The following is a 21,349-nucleotide window of genomic DNA, read 5'->3' as shown; positions in this document are numbered from 1 at the left end:
CCATAGGCATTTGATCACTATCATTTTGAGGACGGATTATCTTAAGACAGAAATCTACTGTTCAGCTAATAGCTGACCAATTCCCACGTCAACAATATTCTGATTTATTCAGTTGCCAGCAGCAAAAAGTTTATCTCCTGCTTTACAGCCTTGTTAAATAGGGCTGTGAATTGTGCCTTAAAAACTTGTGGAAACAGGCACTAAGGCACGTTGGTGTGACATTATTAAATGAATATATATATATATATTATATACACACATACATACACACACACACACACACACACACGCGTAACTGGCTACTGACAGCAAATAGATAAGAGATTTTATTGATGTTAGTACTTTGTAGGTCCACCACGTGCAGTGATTACTGAAGACAAACTGTCCACAAGTTCCTGGACAACAGCAGGCAGTATGTTTTGCCATTCCGCCTTAAGTACAGTAACCAACTATGACACTAAACAAGGTAGAGTCAGCCTAGAACACACCCGTTGCTCCAATTTGTCCCAGAGGCTCTCAATGGGGTTGGATCTGGACTCTGAGCTGGCCAGTCCATCCGGGTTACCGAATTTTCTGTATACCAGTCCAGCAATGCCCTGAAAACATGACAGGTGGCATGGTCGTCCTGATAAAAATATTTGTTGTTTCCATAGAACTGCAAGTGCATGGGCCTCCCTACAAAGTGTTCTTGTAAAATCTGCCACATTAGTGGCCATTTGGAACTTTTGCAATGGTATACATGGTATGCATTTCGCTTCTTTATCCAGGTGATCACCCATGCAGCAAATTCGCTCCAACATAAATCCTGAGACGGGGATGGCACTCCTGGGTTTTCAATAATCAGAATGGACACCTCCTTATAGCCAACATTCCAGAAATGTAATATTTATTTTATCAAGGAATTGATAAAGTAAATATTAAATTTCTGAAATGTTGGCTATAAGGAGGTGTCCATTATGATTATTGAAAACCCAGGAGTGCCATCCCAGTCTCAGGAGATCGATATATATCTATCAAACCAAAGGGTCTTAGTGCACACATACACAGTGGTGGCTCAAGGCTTGGGCTAGCAGGGCCGTGGCACGGTCAGCATAGCCTGAATGGCGCAGCCCTGCCTGAACAGAGGCATCCCTCATCCACGGCCAAGGAAAAACCCACCCTCCACCCACCATCATTATTGGGTATACACTCAGAGGGAGGGAAGGGGCATGGCAGTGCAGCACAGGATGGCGTTGGGCGCCGAGAAGCCCTGCGCCGACCCTGCACATACACACATTGATGAGCTATAACATTAAAACCACTGACAGGTTAAGTGAATAACATTAATTATAGAGTTACAGTGGAACCTGTCAATTTGTGGGACATTTTAGGCAGTAAGTGAACACTTCGTTCATGAAGTTGTTGTGCTGGAAGCAGGAAAATTGTGATGGCTAGACAACTGGATGAGGATCTGCCAAACAGCAAGTCTTGTGGGGTGTTTCCAGTATGCAGCGGTTAGTACCTACAAAATATGGTCCAAGAAAGGACAACCGGTTAACTGGAACATGGGCGCCAGGAGTGAAGGCAAACCCCTCTGGTCTTACTGTAGCACAAATAGCTGAAAATGTAATGCTGGCTAAACAGAAAGGTATCAGAACACACAGTACATCAAAGCTTGCTGCGTGGCCACAGACTGGTTAGAGTGCCCATGCAGGCCCCTGTCCACCCCTGAAAGAATGTACAATGGGCATGTGAGCAACAGAACTGAACCATGGAGCAATGGAAGAAGGTGGACTGATGAATACCACTTTTATTGTGTTATATGTATTTTTAGGTGCGTGTACGACGTATACCTGGGGACGACATGGCACCTGGATAAACTATGGTGAGAAGGCAAGCCAGTAGAGGCAGTGTGATGCTCTGGGCAGTGTTCTGCTGGAAAACCTTGGTTCCTGTCATGTGGATGTTATTTTGACACGTACTACCTACCTAAACACGGTTGCAGACCAAGGACACCCCTTCCTGGTAATTGTATTTCCTGATGGCAGTGACTTCTTTCAGCAGGATAATGCACCCTGCCAAAATTGTTGACAAATATGACGGAGTTCAAGGTGTTGACTTGGCCTCCAAATTCTCCAGCTCTCAATCTGATCGAGCATTTGTGGGATGTGCTGGAAAAACAAGTCTGAGAGATGGAGGCCCCATCTCACAACTCACTGTACTAAAGCTGGCCATACACCAAACCAACTTTCCTCCAACCATCCCACTAGTTGGTTGGAATGAAAATCCAATAATGTATGGGAGCAAATGACAATCAGCAATCTGCTCTCAAACACCAGAAAACACGTAAAAATGTCGTTCAGGCAAGAATCAGTTTGCCAAAGATCATCATGAAGATGAATAGTACTCTAGGTGGCTCTCATGGCTGAAACCAGGAAACTGGTTTAAGGGCATAGGTGGCTGGTTTATGGGAATATTACAGTTAATTGGGAAAGGACTTATTACTACTAACCCAGAGGTTCCCAAAGTCCGCCATTACAGTCCAGGTTTTAAAGGATATCCATGCTTGAGTCCAGATGGTTAAATCAAATTGATTGAGGTACTAATTAAGTCACCTGTGCTCAACATTGGATATCCTTAAAATATGGACTGTAATGGCGGACTTTGGGAACCTCTGGTAACCGTTTAATGAAGTTTTAATTTGACTGATTAAGAAAATACTTACACTGAAATGTTGAAACAGTTGGATTGGCTCTGAACAGTACCATACAAATATTTATTATGAAAAGTGCCATACAAGACAACCAGAGGAACAACTACATGTCTTGATTGTGACCAGTGTTCAACTGTTAACATGGACTCTAAGATATATTTTGCTTCTTATGATTAGTACCTTATATTATACTCATGTGTGGTTCTATTAGAGATTAACAATGTGTGTGTAATCATAGATATATATAGTTCTTTTTGATATATATCAGTAGACATGATGTAGATAGGATTGCCTACTGTGGTGGTGATACTGAAGGAAGTAGATAACAGCCCTAATGTGGGGTATGTATAGGTTTGTAGAGTGGGGTTCAAGAAGTCAACCCTAAAATTATTAGATATATATCAAATGTTGTTACGCATGGCTTGGTTAAAAAACATTTAATAAACATTTAATGCAGGGTAACCAGTATCAAAGCTCAACCTGCTAATTATTTACTTATCATAGCAGTATAAATATCTGGAACTCTCAGAGACACTCACACACTTGCTCCTGATGAAGTTGTGGGTTATTTCCACACGGAAACGCGTTGAGCTTTGATACTGGTTCCCCTGTATGCTGGAGCCACTTAAGGAGGATTAAGGGATCATTTGGATGACTTATTAGATCTGGACCAGCCATTATTTCATCTAGAGACACCACTGGATCACCTCCCTACATGAGGATATTATTGTGAGGACATCTTGCTAAAAACCACCAGGGTTAGTAACGTCTCATTTATTATTGCTGGACATTATTCCGGGACATATCCACCCTATACACTCCTCCAGTAGAGATTTCCACCAGAGTGAGATATCTAAATCAGCAGACTGTTGAATACCAGTCATCTTTTATTTGCTGTTTTATTCAATTGCATGATTATGCCACTGCTCCTTTGATATGAGGTTGCAGAGCAACAATGTGTTTATTAAATGTTTTTTAACCAAGCCACGCATGACAACATTTGATATACCTGTATATCTGTAATAATTTTAGGGTTGTTTTCTTGAACCCCTCTCTACAGACCTATACACACCCCACATTAGCGCTGTTATCTACTTCCTTTTTTTTTGTATTCCATTGAGGAGATTAACACCGTCCTCTTAACAGCTGCTTACTGATAAGCGCCACTCCTTTTGTTTATTCTGTGGTGGTGACACTAATGGGTTCCTAGGCCGTGAAATACGGGTCACTACGAGGGGCCAATTGATGTGAAAGACAGGCGGGTTATACAGAATATAGAATTGAACAAAAGACGGTGTAGATTTGAAGAAGGGGATTGATAAAGTGAAGAATCATGTTAAAGCATGACTCCATTTTGTGTTCAAATGCTAAGAAGAAATGATATTCTGTGTGAGACATTGTGCCTGAGAAGGGCCTCATTCCTTATCTATCTATTCTAGCTTTTAAGAATGTATTCATATAGAATAGCTTATGTTAGAGATTTAAGGCTATAGTAGAGTGTATTCATCCTTTGTAGTCAATTCTGATTTATATGACAGGAAAGATAAGAGATTATATGGTCCAATTGAGAACAATGGTGTAAGTTGTCAAGAGACTGCCTTATACCAACGATGTATTGAATCTAAGACTAGACATAGCTAATAAATCCCTTGAGAGATGTCATATAAATTTATAGCTAGATAGTAGTACTGATATTAATTTATTGATAAGTTAGGAAATACTGCCATCTACTGACAATGGGCCTGATTCAGAGCCGGACGCTCTGACCAGAGCGCTCGCTCTGAATCAGGGCCCTCCTCCATGAAAATGGAGCGGCCTCCTGGCCGCTCGTATAGCTGTGGGTGACCACCCACAGCATATGCGAGCGGCCAAAAAGATGGTCGCGATGGTCTTGACCATCGCGACCATCAGACTTGCGACGGAGACCCTGCGGTAGGGTCTCCCTGCCACAAGCCCTGGAGTGATTTTGGCTCTATCAGAGCCCGTCACTCCCCGGGTCTCGCGCATGCGCACGACGGAGCTCCCTCCGTCGTGCACATGCGCAGTGGGGAACATCGACCCGCTTGCGAGCGTACTGCTGCTCGGAGCCGGTCTGAATGACCCCCAATGTATGTAATGCTTGGAATATGCTAAATATATTTATATGTATTTTAATTAGGTAGATAAGAAAATTTGTTGCACATGTGCAGACTAGATTTCTTTGTCTCTAAGTTAATTTGAGTGCTGTCCAAAATAAAGGCAGAGTGGTTTTGGAAACACACAGGTCTTGATGTTTCCCATCATTCTCCGGCCGTAAAATGCATTGTGTTAACTGGTGGCAGACTGCTGTATGTGAGCTGTGGAGGATAAAGGGTCTATTAAGATCAGCGTTAGCATCAGCGTGATATGCAAATGATTACATTCACATTGTGATTGCAGTCTAACATAAGGACGCCGACTTCCCTTTACTCACATCAGTATACTTTAGCAACATAGCAAAACAAATCTGTAACATCGGACCCATACGCACACTTGCAGAAGCCCACGCCTTACTCAGAAAATGCTAACTTCCTTGTACGTTATGAGACCTCACACTGCACACTAATTTATGTATGACCCTGCAGCGGCGTGCGAACGCAGTGGCACGCCTGCATTTCCCCGACCACTTCCCCGTCACCATCCACAAACGGTGCTTACTGTCAGTCACTCTGCGAGGGGGTCTGCTTAGCCTTTGCGATCACAGTCCCGAACGCAATAGCTAGTTTACGCACCGCAATGCACACGCATGCACAAAATGCAACAATCGCTCCATTGCGTGCATATTAGTAACTTCGATCCTAGCTGAATCAGGCCCTCAGTTTCAGATGTGCGCTTGCTATTTCAGCACAATGGCCAGCTCCTATACAGACAGCAGCTTGGTGCTAGATTTTGTGTGACTTTCTTCACTCAATTGTGTCACAGATGAATGCTTAAAGAGAACTAATGTTGCCTGAATAGGCATTCTGCTTTTCCAAATGTAAGCCAAACTTTGTCAGCTTGTGCTCATTAACCGATATGTCTGGGTGTGGTTCTGTCTCTTTAGGTCAGGATCCATACGAATGGAAAAAGCATATATTTTTGATAGTCAGTGTAGGGACTGACCAGATGGCAAGACCATGACGTGGTTGATCAGCTGGACAAATTATTGCAATGTTTTGGAAATAAAGGTGGCTCGATTCAATCCAACGCAATTTGAATAGCGCTGGGAGGGAGTTCCCGCAGCTATTCAATTCAGTGTGCTGTTAACCCCGGCTAAGGATTTCTTCTCGCACTGCCCCTTGCAGTTTAGGGCCATATTCAATTGCTTTCGCATCGGCGAAAAAGTTCCACCTGCCAGACTTTGGCTACATCGCGTGTTTGGATGCGTAAAGTTATCGGGCGCGTCCCCACTTTTCGCCCTATACAATTACTAACCACGCAAACACAGCAAGCGGCGAATGCAGAACAGGCAGAAAGTACTGTCAGAATAGGGGAAATCAGTGTGTACTCCCCAGAAAGATGCACTAACATTGGTGATCAATGTAGAAGTGTTCAAATAGCCCTAATAAAACTATTTGGGATACTGAAGTGGTTTAAAATAGTTATTAGCGTCCTTATAAAAAGTGGTGAAGAATGGCATAAAGCAGTATTTTTTGGTGAAAATAAGTAGTCTTGTCACATTTGGGGTACTTGAAAATGGGTGCTAGCATATTTTTATGTCTCTAAAGTGAACTTTAAAAAAAAAAAAAAAAAACTTCAAAAACCACCTTCATACATGCACCTGCAATCCCCAAAACACTTGGCCCCTCCTTACAGCACCCCAAGAAGTCTATTTCACTAGTTTTTATGCTTATCTCCCCACTTTGTACTTTTCCACCCCCAAAAGCAAAGTACTTTTTTGGGGTGTTCTTGTTTTTCCCCCGGATTTTTTGACAGTTTTCCTTTGGGGGGCTGTCCCAAAGGTTCTGAGTGGCTTCCCCATGTCTGCACCGCAAAATAAAAATGTTTCACTTCTTTTCACCCGCTATTCTTTTTCACCTATTACATGGCATTGACTTCGACGTAGGTGAACACCAGATGGAATTGAATTTGGAGAAAAGCTCTGACCACGAGAAAAAACGGAGATCGGCGATACTTTTTCATGGAAAACGGCTTTTCGCTTCTAATTGAATACAGCCCTTAGTCGTAAAAAGGCCTGTTCTCACGACTAAACACCATGTTTAAGGCGCGAGAACCGGCATTCTCCGACAAAACGTGTTGAATTGAATAGGTTGGGAGCTCCCTCCCGGTGCTATTCAATTCGCACAGAATTGAATCGAGCCCCCTGAATGTAAATGAATTACAGTTTGAAAAGTGAGTGCAGAGTTAGTATGATTTTTTTATGTAAAAGGAGTGGTCACTTAGGCACTAAAGATGGTTGAGTGCTTTGGATTAAGTGTATTTATAGATAATATTCTATTAAATAAATGGACCATTTTCTTTATAACAGATTTTAATGTGTTCAATTATTGGATGTATATCCAATTGAAGGCGAGTACATGATTATATATAATCTGTAAAGTAGAAAATCTGGCATCAAATTGATCAGCACCACATTGTGGGCTCAATTCAGAGTTGTAAACTAAGTTGATGTTTTCGCAGTTGAGCAATAATCTGTGCATGCTTCGAAGTCGCACTGTGCACGCGTCAAGGTACATTACCAAAGTCGCTTGCAGCAACTTTTTAATCTCATTGTGATTGACAGAAGGCGTTTGTGGAATGTTAGAGGTGCCAAGAACGCAGGAGTGTCGAAACAGTTTCGGGTTCATCTCACATCCTGCGTCTGTGATCCCGTACGCAAGAAAACGGTATCTGGCTTCTCAGTATACAGGGCCATTCTGTTTGACTATAGGGCTACTCAGAAGACCGATCATCAAAGAATCGGTGACCGATGCTGTGTCTTTGTGCGCACATGCTTGGATTTGCAATGCTACAGGTGGGCGTCTCAATACATTAATCAGCAACTGCTACATTTGCATATTTTCACACATCCAATGTTGTACAGAGGCAACAGCGCCTGCATTAGCGTACAGCTCTGAATTAGGTCCTGTGTCTCCTACTATATTGTTATGGAGTAAGAAAATTACAGGACTGCAGAGAGCAACGTTGCCTAAACAAATGTAGAGATTTCTGTCCAACGCTTGTTTACCACCAATCAAGGGCGTGTTTCCATTATGCAAGTTATTCGAATATCATTAGGGTACATACTATTGTCACATCTTTTTTCCCCACATATTCCAGGATACCCATTTGGAGAAATTCATAATCGTACAGAGCGCAGGAACTTGCAGCTGGGCACATCGCGTTCAAATGGATTCCCTCCTAGAGCTTGAGCAGGGTACACACTGAGACGGTGTCAGCACAATCTATGTTTCCAGTCGAATTAGAACGACATATTGGCCACATCGTTCAGTGTGTACAGTCAATATGCGCCCTCCAGTGATCGCTTGAAGCATCGTCCGGTCGGCCATGCTACATGTCCAACCGGACAATATCGAATGCGGCTCCATTGCAGGTAGTGAAGGACGGAACGAGGGATCATTCCTTACCTCGTGCTAATGTGTACCCGGCTTTAGACTTCTTTGCTGCATTTACATTGTTAAGCACTCTCATGTCACATAAAGACTACATTCCCTAGGTCTTCAAGACACTGTCCTATGCTGGTTCTTATCGCACTTTCAAACCACTTTAGTGTACGCTTCTCTGGGCTGTTTCATCAGGGTGCTGCGCCCTGCCAGATATTAAAATGTCAAAATGTGTGCTGCCCTTATGGTAGCACCATGCTGAAAGTCTGCCATCAGCTATTCCCACCAGTGGGCCGAGGTGTCCTGCGGGTGTGAAAAGTTGTGGTTTAGCGCTCATGGCCGGTGAATAGATGCCGTGCGCATCACATCTTTTAACAGTGAGGGGGTAGCTTGGGGACAGCCCAGCATCTCCATAAGTGAGTGACGAAAAATGTAGATAACATAATAAAAGCCACAGCCCTCCCGTGTGGCTACACCCCCTTTTCAGGAGTGCACGCAGAACAGTGCCCTTTCTCCCAGACGGAGTTCACCATAGAATAAACACTATCCCACCAAAGATACATAAACAAATATGACTCCTCAATCGCTCAGGTATATATTACACTAAAGATAGTAATTTGCCTTGTTGTGCTGCCTCCAGATTAGACGCGTCTGGACTCTATACCAATTATTTACCAATGAGAATTGAGTCGCACTCAAACAGGGCCCATAACTTGTGTTCCAATGGGACCGATGTCAATACTTGCAGAAAATTTGTAAAGATGACCACAATGCCTGTATTTGTGAAGATTAGCCAACTTTCATTGATGATGACCATTCATCAGCCTGGTTGATCACAAAATACAAAAATTACAATGTATAATGCAAATGTCTCTAAATGCAGCCCCCTAGATAATTTCTCTGCACCCAAAAAATACACTGTAAAGCGCCTTTGTTTTATGGTTCATATGTTCCACTTCCAACACTCATCAACATGTAATAACCATGTCACACACAGGACTATTTAGTGCGAATTGAGGATAGATATAGGAGAACACATCTGTATCCCACAAAGACTTTTATACATGCACTCATAACATTGGGGGACAGTCAATCTGTTGCCAGGGATTTAAGAGTCAATTTCGATTAATTTTGTGATCCTGATCATGAATAGGCCATGCTTATTTTTCAATTGACTCTAGTTTTGAGATATGCATGAGTCTTTAATATTGATGAAAAACTAAATTAAACTATGTTAAAAATATATTTAACATAGCTAATTCATGATAGTTGTCTGCCTTGTGATGGTCATTCAACATTTTATAGGCAGACACAGCGTTCCCGCTAGGCTGTTTTAGCGGGGCGCTGCATCCTGCCCTCCTTCTGGAAAGCAAATGGCACCCTGCCCTCAAGCCTGCGTGTGCAGTCTTCACCCGCGGGTCGCAGTGTCCCACGGGTGGGGAAATGTGTGGTGACCCAGACACTGCCAGTGAACAGACGCCGGGCGCATGCGCCCGGCATCTGTTCTCCCTGTCAGCAGTGCTTGGGGGCTGCCCGGCGTGTCCGTAAGTGCCAGGCATGCCCCCAAGAGTGATGAAAAGGGTGACGCATCTTATAGACACGTGCCCAATTCAGTGGTCACGCCCCCTTTTCGGGCACGCGCAAAAGTGCCTTCTCTAGCTCCAGCCTTCCGCCGGAGCTAGAGTGAACACTGCAGACACATAACTAAGCCATGCTTCAGATTCGGTTTCAGTCACAGATGTGGTAAAATTTGGATCCTTCACCAGTTTCCGTATCTGTGGGCCGTCAAAAATTCCTGCCTTTAATTTTTCAATACTAAGAGATGGAATTGTTTGACAAATATACGTGAAACAATCGCCTGACTTGTCCAATGCTTTTACAATTGTTTAATTAAACTGAGTTTGATATTTAGAGCTGGCAGTATGATTTTTTTTCCTGTCATTTAAGGGCTCCTGAATGATGTTGGCTTCTCCTACAGTTGTAACTTCTCTTGGAGGCCATACGGTTTGCTGCCAATGCTTTTATTTTGCACGACTATCCCATAAGCATATGTGACAAGGATACTTAGTACATCTACTTTGCTGCCCAAGAAGAAAGTTTACCATTTTTAAAATCAACACAAACAGACAACTGATGCTGAGAATAAGCAATTTTTTCTAAGATTAACTTGATATTTTCACTTTTCTTTAAGTTTGTTGAATGACCGATAGGAATCAATGCAAATTTATTCCCATTGTGCAGTAATACGCATTTTAAGCTCCTTTTAAAACTATCCCAAAAGAGCCGCCAGTCTTCTGCTCGATATTCTGGTAAGCCCATCATCTGGAGAAGTTCCGGAATATTGTTGCAATACACAAGATTGTTATCTTGGCTAAAGAACGGCAGTATGGCTTGCTCTCTATTTCGATACGACGTTATAATAAACATCCGGCTCAAGACAGTGCTTTTCTTGAAGTCTGGATGGTAAAAGCTCAGCTCCTTTTTTCAATAAATTCAAGTCACGAATTAAATAGCTTAGTTCCTTTTGAGAAAATTTGTTTGGAGTAGAGGAACTTTCTTCAAACTCACTTTCATCTGTGTTGTCACTTGGGTATTCCCATTTGCGTTTCTTAAATCGATTCATACCCTTCACATTTACAGCACATAAATAGCAGTCACTCAAGTGATCTTTTAGCTCATTCCACATCAATGGTATGCCGAATTTAAGTCCTTTTCGATCACCTTTAGTCCAATTGCGGTTTTACAAACTTTGTGAAGCACCCAAATCTTGTCTTGCTGGCTTATGAGACGTCCAAAATAAGCCTGATACGCTTGTTTTACAAATACAGTTATACTTTTTCTCTTTTGCAACACTATATTTGCCACAATTATAACAAAAAACATCAGGGTTGTCAGTACACCGAGAATAACTGATTGTTACAGTGAAAATGTTTTGTTTCACACATTCAGTGCCAACTCCAAAAAAAAAAGAGCAGAAGACGTACTGAACAAAACAAGCCCAACCGATGGGAAATTAGTTGTGGTTGGACATAGAGAGGGCAGAACAAAGGAACAGGAAATGTGCTAACTGTGTCACTCTGTCCTCTCCGATGCTCCTCTCTGTATGCTGGGAGGAGGCGTGGTTGTGGTCTGAGGATGACCCAGCAGTGCACTGCCACGCCTCTTCCAAGTGTTAGTCATGTTTGAGACACATATCAAATCTCACTACCAGCTACGTTATCACAAATAAAAAAAAATTCTAGTTATTGTTGATAGAGGGTAGTTGTTATAAAAGCAAAACTTAAGGCGGGTATCCACTACCCGACAGTGAAAAGACTGAACCATAATGGTATCTTTATCGTTCACTATACTGCAGGGTGCCCACACTGAACGATATGTCGTTCAGTGCAGGCACAATCAATCATCTGCAAACATGCTGAACCTGACGATATCGTAAGGATAACCAGCATGTTTGAACGATGATAGATGTCTAAAAAACCAAAATTTCAAACGATGTTATCATTCAACTTAATAGTCTAGTGGATACCCCCCTTAAGTCAATTCTGTGAAGTAAAGCAGGCCTAGACTATTAAGGTACTTCAAATGGAGAAAATAATTGAATTTTATAATTTTTTTCATTTAATTTGAAAACTGGAACCAATTCAGCTATAGTGAAGGTCTAATGCGAAAATAGGACCTGCAAGTACTCTAAAACCGATCTTAAATCCTTGGCAAGAAAAAAAAAATTTTTTTTGTTCCCCAGTGTTATATACCACATTGACTAATGCCATTACCTCTTTACTGGTCTTCCCCTAAACAGACTGTCACCTCTACAATCTATTTTGAATGCGGCAACTAGACTTATTTTCCTTGCAAAATCTTCTTCCGCTGCTGGTCTGATTTGTCAGCTCATACATAGGTGCCTGCATATTACTGAGTTGAATAAATAAAATACTAACCTAGGGGGAGATTCAATTCTCTGCTGGAATATAGCTCCCAAGATAAGTGTGCAGAGCTATTCAACTATGCGCATGACAAACCCACGACTAGCAGACTTTTGGTCGCACCCTCCTGAGGTGCGAGCAGAGATCCTCTCCAACTAGTGCCTGGTGTTACTGAGGGCCTCATTCAGAGGCGGTCGGAGGATGCAAGCGGTCGCTCAGAAACTGGGCGGCCGCATGCATCCTGACCGCCCGCCTCTGTTTTGGTCGTTAGGCTGTGGGTTTACACCAACAGCTCTAACGACCGCTAGGGTGATGGTCGTGATGGTCAGAGACCATAGCGTCCATCGGGGCTTACGACGAGACCCTAGGGTAGGGTCACACTTGTCGTAAGCCCCGGAGAGCTTCTGGCTCTGTCAGAGCCGGAAGCTCTCCACTGACATCACTAGTGATGTCAGTGGGGCCTCCCCCAAACGGTAGGCGTTCCCATGGGAACGCCTCCGTTTGGGCTGCCACCCCCCCGGCCCGCCTTCCAAACGGGGAGAGCTGTCAATCAACATCGACAGCTCGCCCCCTTTGGAAAGAGACCCGCTACGACCGGCGCTGTCGGTCGTAGCGGGTCTCACGCATGCGCGCGAAGGAGGCGGCTCCCTCGTGCGCATGCGCACTTGACAAACATCGAGGCGGCCGTGTGGTCGTAGACCGTACGGCCGCCTCTGAATGAAGGCCTGAGTGTGGTAACAATATAGAGTCTAGCGCTTAAGACATTTGATGCAGTTTACAAAGACTAGTGGTGCGTACACACAGTACGACTCTTATGAGCGATGTGAACAATATCGTTCACTTTTTTGTGAACGACAACGATATCTATGGTCTTTCATGCATGCAGGTCAACTTGGACGATTTTGTAAAGATTTGCCTGTAAAAAGATAGATGTTTCACTGAAACTATCATAGATATCTATCTTTTTACAGGCAAATCTTTACAAAATCGTCCAAGTTGACCTGCATGCATGAAAGACCATAGATATCGTTGTCGTTCATGCGGGAACGCGGGTCGTTGTCAGGTTGGTGACTGCAAAAAAGTGAACAATATGAACGATTTAGTTCAAATCGCTCATAAAAGTGTATAGGTAAGGCACCATAAGACCTGGGCAGTAGTCGTAAGTTGGATCTCCTGGCTTAAGTGATTGGCTAGATGCAGTCAACTGAATTAATTGTTGCCAACTGATTTCCTCCCCCAATATATGCTGCTTATAGATTTGGTGATACCACTGCAGTTATGTCAGTGGGATTGTATCAGATGAAGTGCCAATGCATTGCTGGAGACCTGTATGGGGACTCTTCTAAAACCAAAAGAGCTTTAAATGAATAAACATATGTAGATGTATTGAAATATATGACAAAATACACACATGCATAAGTCATCTTCAATCAGGTAGGTTACTGAAAATTAGCTGCAACATATATAAACTTTATTTTTACTTAGTGAAAATTGTGAGGCTTATTAGGCAATAACTAAAGCAGTAAAAATTATACAGCTATAGATCTGTAGTATGTATGTCAGCACAGTACTTGTAAATTAATGTGTGCGATTACCGTTGCATGCACACATGCTTGTCCATAACATTGCTTTAAAGAACTCATATATATATATATATATATATAGCTAGCTAGCCATGGCCAAAAGTTTTGAGAATAACACAAGTGTTAGTTTTCACAAAGTTTGCTGCTTTAGTGTTTTTAGACCTTTTTGTCAGATGTTACTATGGTATACTGATGTAAAATCACAAGCATTTCGTAAGTGTCAAAGGTTTTTATTGACAATGCAAAGAGTCAATATTTGCAGTGTTGAGACCATTCAGGTGTGAGGTTGCTTCTCAGCCAAGGGTGTGGGATCATTCACAATTTTGCCTAAGAACACAGCTATGAATTAAGAAGGGTACCAAAACATCCTCCAAGAGCAACTTCTCCCAACCATCCAAGAACAGTTTGGTGATGAACAATGCCTTTTCCAGCATGATGGAGCACCTTGCCATAAGGCAAAAGTGATAACCAAGTGGCTTGGGGAACAAAACATCGGAATTTTCAGTCCATAGCCAGGAAACTCCCATTGAGAACTTGTGGTCAATCCTCAAGAGGCGGGTGGACAAACAAAAACCCACAAATTGTGACAAACATTGATTAAGCAAGAATGGGCGGCCATCAGTCAGTATTTGGCCCAGAATTTGATTGACAGCATGCCAGGGTGAATTGCAGAGGTCTTGAAACAGAAGGGTCATCACTGCAAATATTGACTCTTTGCTTTAACTTAATAAAAGCCTTTGACACTTATGAAATGCTTGTAGTTTTCCTTCAGTATACCATAGTAACATCTGACAAAAAGGTCTAAAAACATAAGCAGCAAACTTTTTGAAAACCAATACTTGTCATTCTCTAAACTTTTGGCCATGGCTGTACATACGCACACGCACACACACACACACACACACACACACACACACACACACACACACACACCATTTCTAGTATGTTTACTTCACTTGAGAGCCGCACAATATTGTATTATTATTACTGCATTCAGCTCTTGTGAGGGCCCGGGTCTAGGTATATATGTTTAGTAGCTGTGCTATCTGTTACTGTGTATGTATGTATGTATGTATATGCTATAGCTTGTATTTTACTCACAAATGAGGACCGGGGACTCACTTTTTCAAAATGGGTGGGTCCCCGGGACGCGCTTTGCTGCCGACCAATTCCCTGGCTCCTGGGAAGATGATTGAGGTCTCCCCTGCCGTTGGGCCAGGGAGGACTAAAACAGGGGATGGAGCCAGCAGCAGCTCATAAGGGAGGACTGGTGTGGACTGTGGCCCGACCCCCGGAGTGAAGACAGCACTCGACATACAGAAGGCGCCACGGACCAGGCAGGCAAGAAGACACGGGTTGCGCCGCGATAGCGCGCAGGGGTGGGGGAGGGTTGGTGAGGTGTGGTGGGGGTTTAGTTATAATGCACAGTGGTGTGCAGTAGCAGGGGGGTTGTGAGTTATCAGGTGGGGGGGGCTAGGTGCGGTGGGGATTTAGTTATAATGTGCAGCGGTGTTGCGATTAATAGAAACAGGGTCTGAAGGAAATCATGCACTGCCAACCCTCCTGCTGTCTGGAGGCGGCGATCAGGCTCACAAGGAGGAGCAGAAGCCGGCGGTGGGGGGAGGGGGTAGAGTGATAGAATAGCACTGTGAAAGAGGATAGAGAGTACTGCAGCGCGTCTGGCCCCAACAGTCCCCAGCTTTCTGTCTCCAATCCCCGCCTCAGCTCCACATCTAATACCCAGTGATCCCTTCTCCTGCCAATGTTTACTCCTGCCTTTCCTAGCTCCCCTCCACCTCCTCCTGTACATGGCTCCCCTCCCAATCTAATACCTGGCAGCCAGCCCCTTCTCCTGTCTCTGCTTCCTCCTCCTGACCCCAGCTCCCCTCACCTCCTACTCCTGCCCCCGGCTCCCCTCCACCTATGCTCTGACTCCCTGATTCTTCCGGGTTCTGGCTCCCAACCTCCTACTCCTGTCCCTGGGTACCCACCTCCTACTCCTGTCCCCGGGTACCCACCTCCTACTCCTGTCCCCAACTCCGCCTCCCACACACCAAGACGAGGGGGAGCCATAAGGACCTGCAGCATGAGGGCAGCCGCCCCCATCCAGCTCATCCGGAAAGATACAGAACAGTACACAGCTAGAAATAGAGAATTCTTTAAGCATTTTTGTTCAAAGTTAAGAGAAGAAAATCTTTTTGGTATATTTTTAAAGTGTATTTATTGGTTCATGGTTTTTCATAAAATTATGCAGAAACTACAGTTTCTGCATAATTTTATGTATCACCTCTATGTAAAAACAGTCTAATGCAGAAGATTTCACAGAAATCTCCTGCAGAAGACTAACTACCGCAGCAGACTGCAGTCCCCATTATTGTCAATGGGTACTGAAGTCTGACATCTATGTACAAAACTGATGCTATTAGGGGTCTCAGATGGGCATTCTAGGGGTATGTGGGGAAGTGTGCTGGCAGAGGGGCATGTGGGGAGCTCTAAAGCATACATTATAATGGGACCCAGAAATGGTCAGGCAGGACCCCATTTCTTTAAAGTTGTGGGTCTCTGGGACCCACATATTTTGTCGCTCAGAGATATATATATATCTCTGTGTGTGTGTAAATATATATATATATATATATATATATATATATATATATATATATATATATATATATATATACATACATACACACACAACCAGTCAAAAGTTTGGACACACCTTCTCATTCAATGGTTTTTGTTTAAATTATTTTCAACATAGTAGATTGATACTGAATATATCAAGACTATGAAAGAACACACATGGAATTATGTTATAATCAATAAAATGTTAAATCAAAATATGTTTTATATTTTAGATTCCTCAAAGTAGCCCCTTTTGCTTGGATGACAGCTTTGCACACTATTGGCATTCTCTCAACCTCCTAAGCAGGTGAAAAGTTTAGAAAAAGAATCCCTATTTTAAATGTATAAATTTCAGGATTTGGTTCAGAGCCACTGGGACACCAATCCTTATTGATTAATCAGGCAAAAATATTTTTTTTAAATTAGCTTAATTTAGCCAATTACATGTAATTTTTGGACTGAAAATGTGCAAAGTCTGGAAAATTGGTTATTCGATGTCGGACGGGTATATGGGGGTGCTGTATGAACGGGACAGGTGTATTTAACATTGCAGGTGGGAGTTAGAGGCATATTTTGAAGGGGTTTTTTTTAAGTGTCTTTAAGGGGGCGATTCAATTCAACATAAATTGAATAGCGCCAGGAGCGAGCTCACGGAGCTCTTCAATTCAGTGCGCTGTGTGGTTGGAGAATGCCGGTTATCGCGCCTTAACAAGGGTGTTAAGGCACGTTAACCGCATTCTCTGACCAAAGTTCCGGGCGCACGGCTGTTAGCGCCTGGCACTTTGGTCGGATTTCTTCTCGCATCGCCAGGGGGGGTACGAGAAATAATCCTTAGCACGCCAAAACGTGGTGTATTGAATAGCTTCGGGAGCTCCCTCCCGTCCGTGGCTATTCAACATCACGTTGAATTTATTCACTACCTAAATGACAAATACATAATTAGACATTTTTATGCACCCCCAATTTAATAGAACATTTATTAAGTCAAAAAACACTTACTTTCCTATCATTATTTCACTGTTTTAGAAATATACTTATAACAGCCATATAGATCTTCAAACATGTTTATTATGGCCACTAATAGACTTCTATACTGTTATAATATACAAGTTTGCCTTCTGTGGGGTTACAGACAGACTTCCCCATTTTCACCTATAGCTATCACATGTATAACTTGCAAGAATTATCGCACGAATGCTGGAAGACGACTTTTTGAATTGAACTGTACAAAAAAAACAACAGGAGTGCGCATGAAAAAGTAAAACATGAAAGTAACATACAATAGGTTCAATAAGTTAACACACAAAAAGTTGACATTTTATGACGGCTAATAGAATTCTCCCCATAGCCCGGCCTGCTCCTACGTGTTACTGCTGCCACTGCGGAGAATATACAGTATGTGGCAGAAGTGACCTTTTTCAGGATATGTTTTGAGCATTGGAGTAACAGCACCTTATTTATACCCCCTATGGCTGCTTATATCACACTGGTGCGCAGAGCCACCATCAGGGCATCGATCACCAGATACTTGGGGGGCATATAGACCTGGTGCAGCAATGCCAGCTGCTCTCTCTCCTCCTCCCATGTGTGAACCGATGCCCCTTACTGTACTAGCGCTGCCAGATACGCGCCAAGTTCCCGCATAGAGTTTAGTGCTAAGCACCCGGTTATATAAACCGCAGCTATATGGGCAGGAGACAAACCCCAGCCAACAGGAAGCAGGCTACAGCCACGTCACCCATCGTGTAACGAGCATTGATAAAGGGGACCGGGCGCCTCCCCGGTCCCCCGCCCCACACATCAGGAGACACATACAGCGCGATCACCCCGAGCACTGCCCGACCCCGGCTCTCTTACCGCCTGCAGCGCGGCGACAATCCACAGCAGCAGCCTCTCCGCCACCATCTTACCAGCCGGCACAGTCACAGACTGGTGACGACTAGGACCCCACCGACTGCCTATCCAACTGCCAGCTAAATAAAGGACGACGGACAGCTACATTTATAACCACTAAAAGTGCTTGCATTGTCCCGTATACGTACAAATCGGTATCTGATAAATTACAATACCAATATACTATGATTTTCTTATATAGATAAGCGATCTTTTCCACTTTAAAAGACGGAACTCTTTTCAGGCAATCACAAGGCAGCTAAACCTCCCTTGTCAGGACCTCGTGTCACACAGGACGTCCCCCGGTGTGGGCAAGGGCGGCAACCAATCAGATCTTGAGGATTGGCAGAGTCTGGTTGCCTGGTAACTTGCCGCACGGAGTAAGACTGCGCGTCACACGCAGGAGGCGTGGCGATGTGACGTAAGCGCAATGGGCCGGCGCTGGTGCTGCGGCTAGAGCTGGAGGAGCGGCGGGTAGTCTGTTAGTGCGCCCTGCGAGCGGATCACGCTGGAGCCGCTGCCTATCGCAGTACCGTCCTCCTCCGCTGCGCTCACCGCGGCTCCGTGGGTGTGCCTGTGCGCTGCGGGCAGTGCTCTTCCTCACCCCACACCCCCCGATGCCCACGTTATGTCGCGATAGACTAGGTTGATGGGGCTCCTAAGGATTATGATGCCGCCCAAGTTGCAGCTGTTGGCGGTGCTGACCTTCGGGATCGCGATGCTCTTCCTGGAGAATCAGATCCAGAAGCTGGAGGACTCCCGGGGAAAGCTCGGTAAGATGCCTCCGGGGGGAGGGGATGAGCCCTGTGATCTTCCCAGACACCCTCCATGCCCAGCCGGCGGTGTGTAAGTCTGTGCAGGGGGCTGCTTGTGGTCACAGTACTACCCGTGGCCCTGATGGTGCCTGCCCATAGCCACCCTGGCATATGCAGGCACAGCTGGTGTCCCATTCCCTAAAACAAATCAGCTATTGCTGAGCCAACATGGGAATGATCCAGCAGTGTACCAAGCCCACACTCCTGCCACAGAAGTACCAATCCCCAGTGTATTATTCTGTCTAATGCCCAGTGAACCTGATTAGAAAATGCAATTATTATAGTGATGTCATAGTCTGATCTGTGTAATCACAACATTAGGGGAGCCCCCCCCTCTACCAAAAAGGTCCATAGTGCTGACAGAAGGTCTATAATAACCTGTTGCAGGGGTGTAAATGGCAGGTCATGCTTCAGTGGAAAAATGTTATATGCAGTGGATTGTCTGAATAGTGTGCAAATAACTGAATTCCTATTTAGCTCATCACATTTGTTATTGCAACAACTTTAGTTTTTAAATTATTCCTCCTGGCAGCCTTTTATGGGGTAAAACTTCTTATTTAAAATAAGAGTCACTAGGTCATTAACACAGAGAGAACAATCCACAATTCGAAGTATAATATTTTTAAAATCAAATCAATTGACAGGCCCAGATCTTTTAAGCAATATATTGAAGTTTTGCATACATTGTGAGGCATAACAGAATATGCCTGCGCTATATCAGCTGCTGCTGAGAATACATTTTAAATTATGTAGTGCTCAATTGTATGTTGCTTCAATGCTTTAGAGAAGTGCTCAGAAAGAGAAGTTGCTCTACGCAAGGGATCATACCCAAGGCTCATAATGTAAGAACGATTGTGGTGGTCAAGTGTCCCAGCATGTCAGAAATGATTCTATGCTTTATGGATCAATTACTTCGTTAATTATGTATCTGTTTTACCCTGAAACACCTTGCCTGATAGATATTCCTTATCTTTATCCATGTAAGATTTTCTTTCGTTCTTAATGATGGAAGTGAAAATGCTGTCTGCATATCTATCAACATGAATGTAAATGGAGTATGTCAATTATTGTCTATGTACAGCACATACAGTTTCAATACCCATTTAATTTAGCAATTTTATTTTGGTGCCTGGAACATACAATATGCAATAAAGTGCAATGTCCAAAAACCTAGGAGGCAAAACTAGAATTTGAACCCCAGTCTATAACACTCTTCTGTCAGGATATTTAACCATGAACTACTCATTTACTGTGCATTATAGTAGCTTCTGATTCAGAGCAAATGGAATTCTAAATAACAATTCAGTATTACCCCAGAGTTGTCACTTATTATATAGCAAACATTTTTTTTTTTGTTAGAAAATTCTACTTTTACTTCAAGAAGCATAAAGATTAGTATCTTGATAAGACCTTGCAGCATGTGAACCAAGGCATCGGAATGCCCTCTATTCTACACCACATATCCCTTATTGTATAAATTATATTTGTCAAAATGTTTTGTTTTTTTTGTAATTTCTTCCTACCATTTTCTATATAAAGCCTCTTCAGTACTGGGAGTATCAGCATTAGGACAACAATGGAGCCATTTCATGAGAAACCATTTTCCTTTATGAGATTATTAATAAATTCTAAGTTTATGTACAAAGATTATCCTATGATATTTTTCAAACCTCTTTTTCAGTTGCTTTTATTAACGTTAATGGCCATAGAGTTATGTCTTGGAGTTATCCTGGACTCCTCCCTCTCCTTCAAACCACACATTCAGCATCTCCCTCAGTCCTGCCATCTCCATCTCAAAAATATTTCCAGGATCAGACCCTTTCTCACCCTGGATGTTACTAAAACCCTCATCCACTCACTGGTCATCTCCAGATTGGACTACTGTAACCTCCTATCTGGCCTCCCTTACTCCCACCTCTCTCCACTCCAGTCTGTCCTCAATGCTCTGCTCATCTTCCTCTCCAAATGTTCTGTATCTGCTTCCTCTCTCCTACAAGCCCTACACTGGCTCCCCTTCAGAACCCAATTCAAGGTTCTTACATTTGCAAAGCCCTCACCAAATCCTCTCCTATTTACACCTCCAACCTCATCTCTCTTCACACTTCTGCCCGCCCTCTTCACTCAACAACTGCATGCTGCCTCTCCTGCCAACTGATTACTTCCTCCCACTCCCGCCTCCAAGATTTTGCCGTGCTGCTCCCTACCTCTGGAACTCTATCCCTCTCCAAACCAGTCTCTCCACCGCTCTGCATATCTT

At 43.5% G+C, this 21,349-nt stretch overlaps 2 protein-coding genes across 2 annotated transcripts in view; one reads left to right on the top strand and one right to left on the bottom strand.

The window, feature by feature from the left end:
* SELENOF (selenoprotein F) overlaps nucleotides 1–18,345 on the bottom strand; it is a 37,104-nt gene extending 18,759 nt beyond the window's left edge. The window contains exon 1 of the mRNA XM_088481954.1: nucleotides 18,242–18,345. Coding sequence (XP_088338080.1) covers nucleotides 18,242–18,289 — 48 coding nt within the window. The 5' untranslated portion in view covers nucleotides 18,290–18,345. The remainder of the gene's footprint in view (nucleotides 1–18,241) is intronic.
* A 345-nt stretch (nucleotides 18,346–18,690) lies between these two features.
* The window catches only part of HS2ST1 (heparan sulfate 2-O-sulfotransferase 1), a 182,867-nt gene continuing 180,208 nt past the window's right edge, over nucleotides 18,691–21,349 (top strand). The window contains exon 1 of the mRNA XM_088481942.1: nucleotides 18,691–19,050. Within this exon, the coding sequence (XP_088338068.1) occupies nucleotides 18,927–19,050 (124 nt within the window). The 5' untranslated portion in view covers nucleotides 18,691–18,926. The remainder of the gene's footprint in view (nucleotides 19,051–21,349) is intronic.

Source organism: Taudactylus pleione, unplaced genomic scaffold (genome assembly GCF_031769625.1).
Source record: "Taudactylus pleione unplaced genomic scaffold, aTauple2 ptg000017l, whole genome shotgun sequence".
Taxonomy (NCBI): Eukaryota; Metazoa; Chordata; class Amphibia; order Anura; family Myobatrachidae; genus Taudactylus; species Taudactylus pleione.
This window is presented reverse-complemented; position numbering and strand designations above follow the sequence as displayed.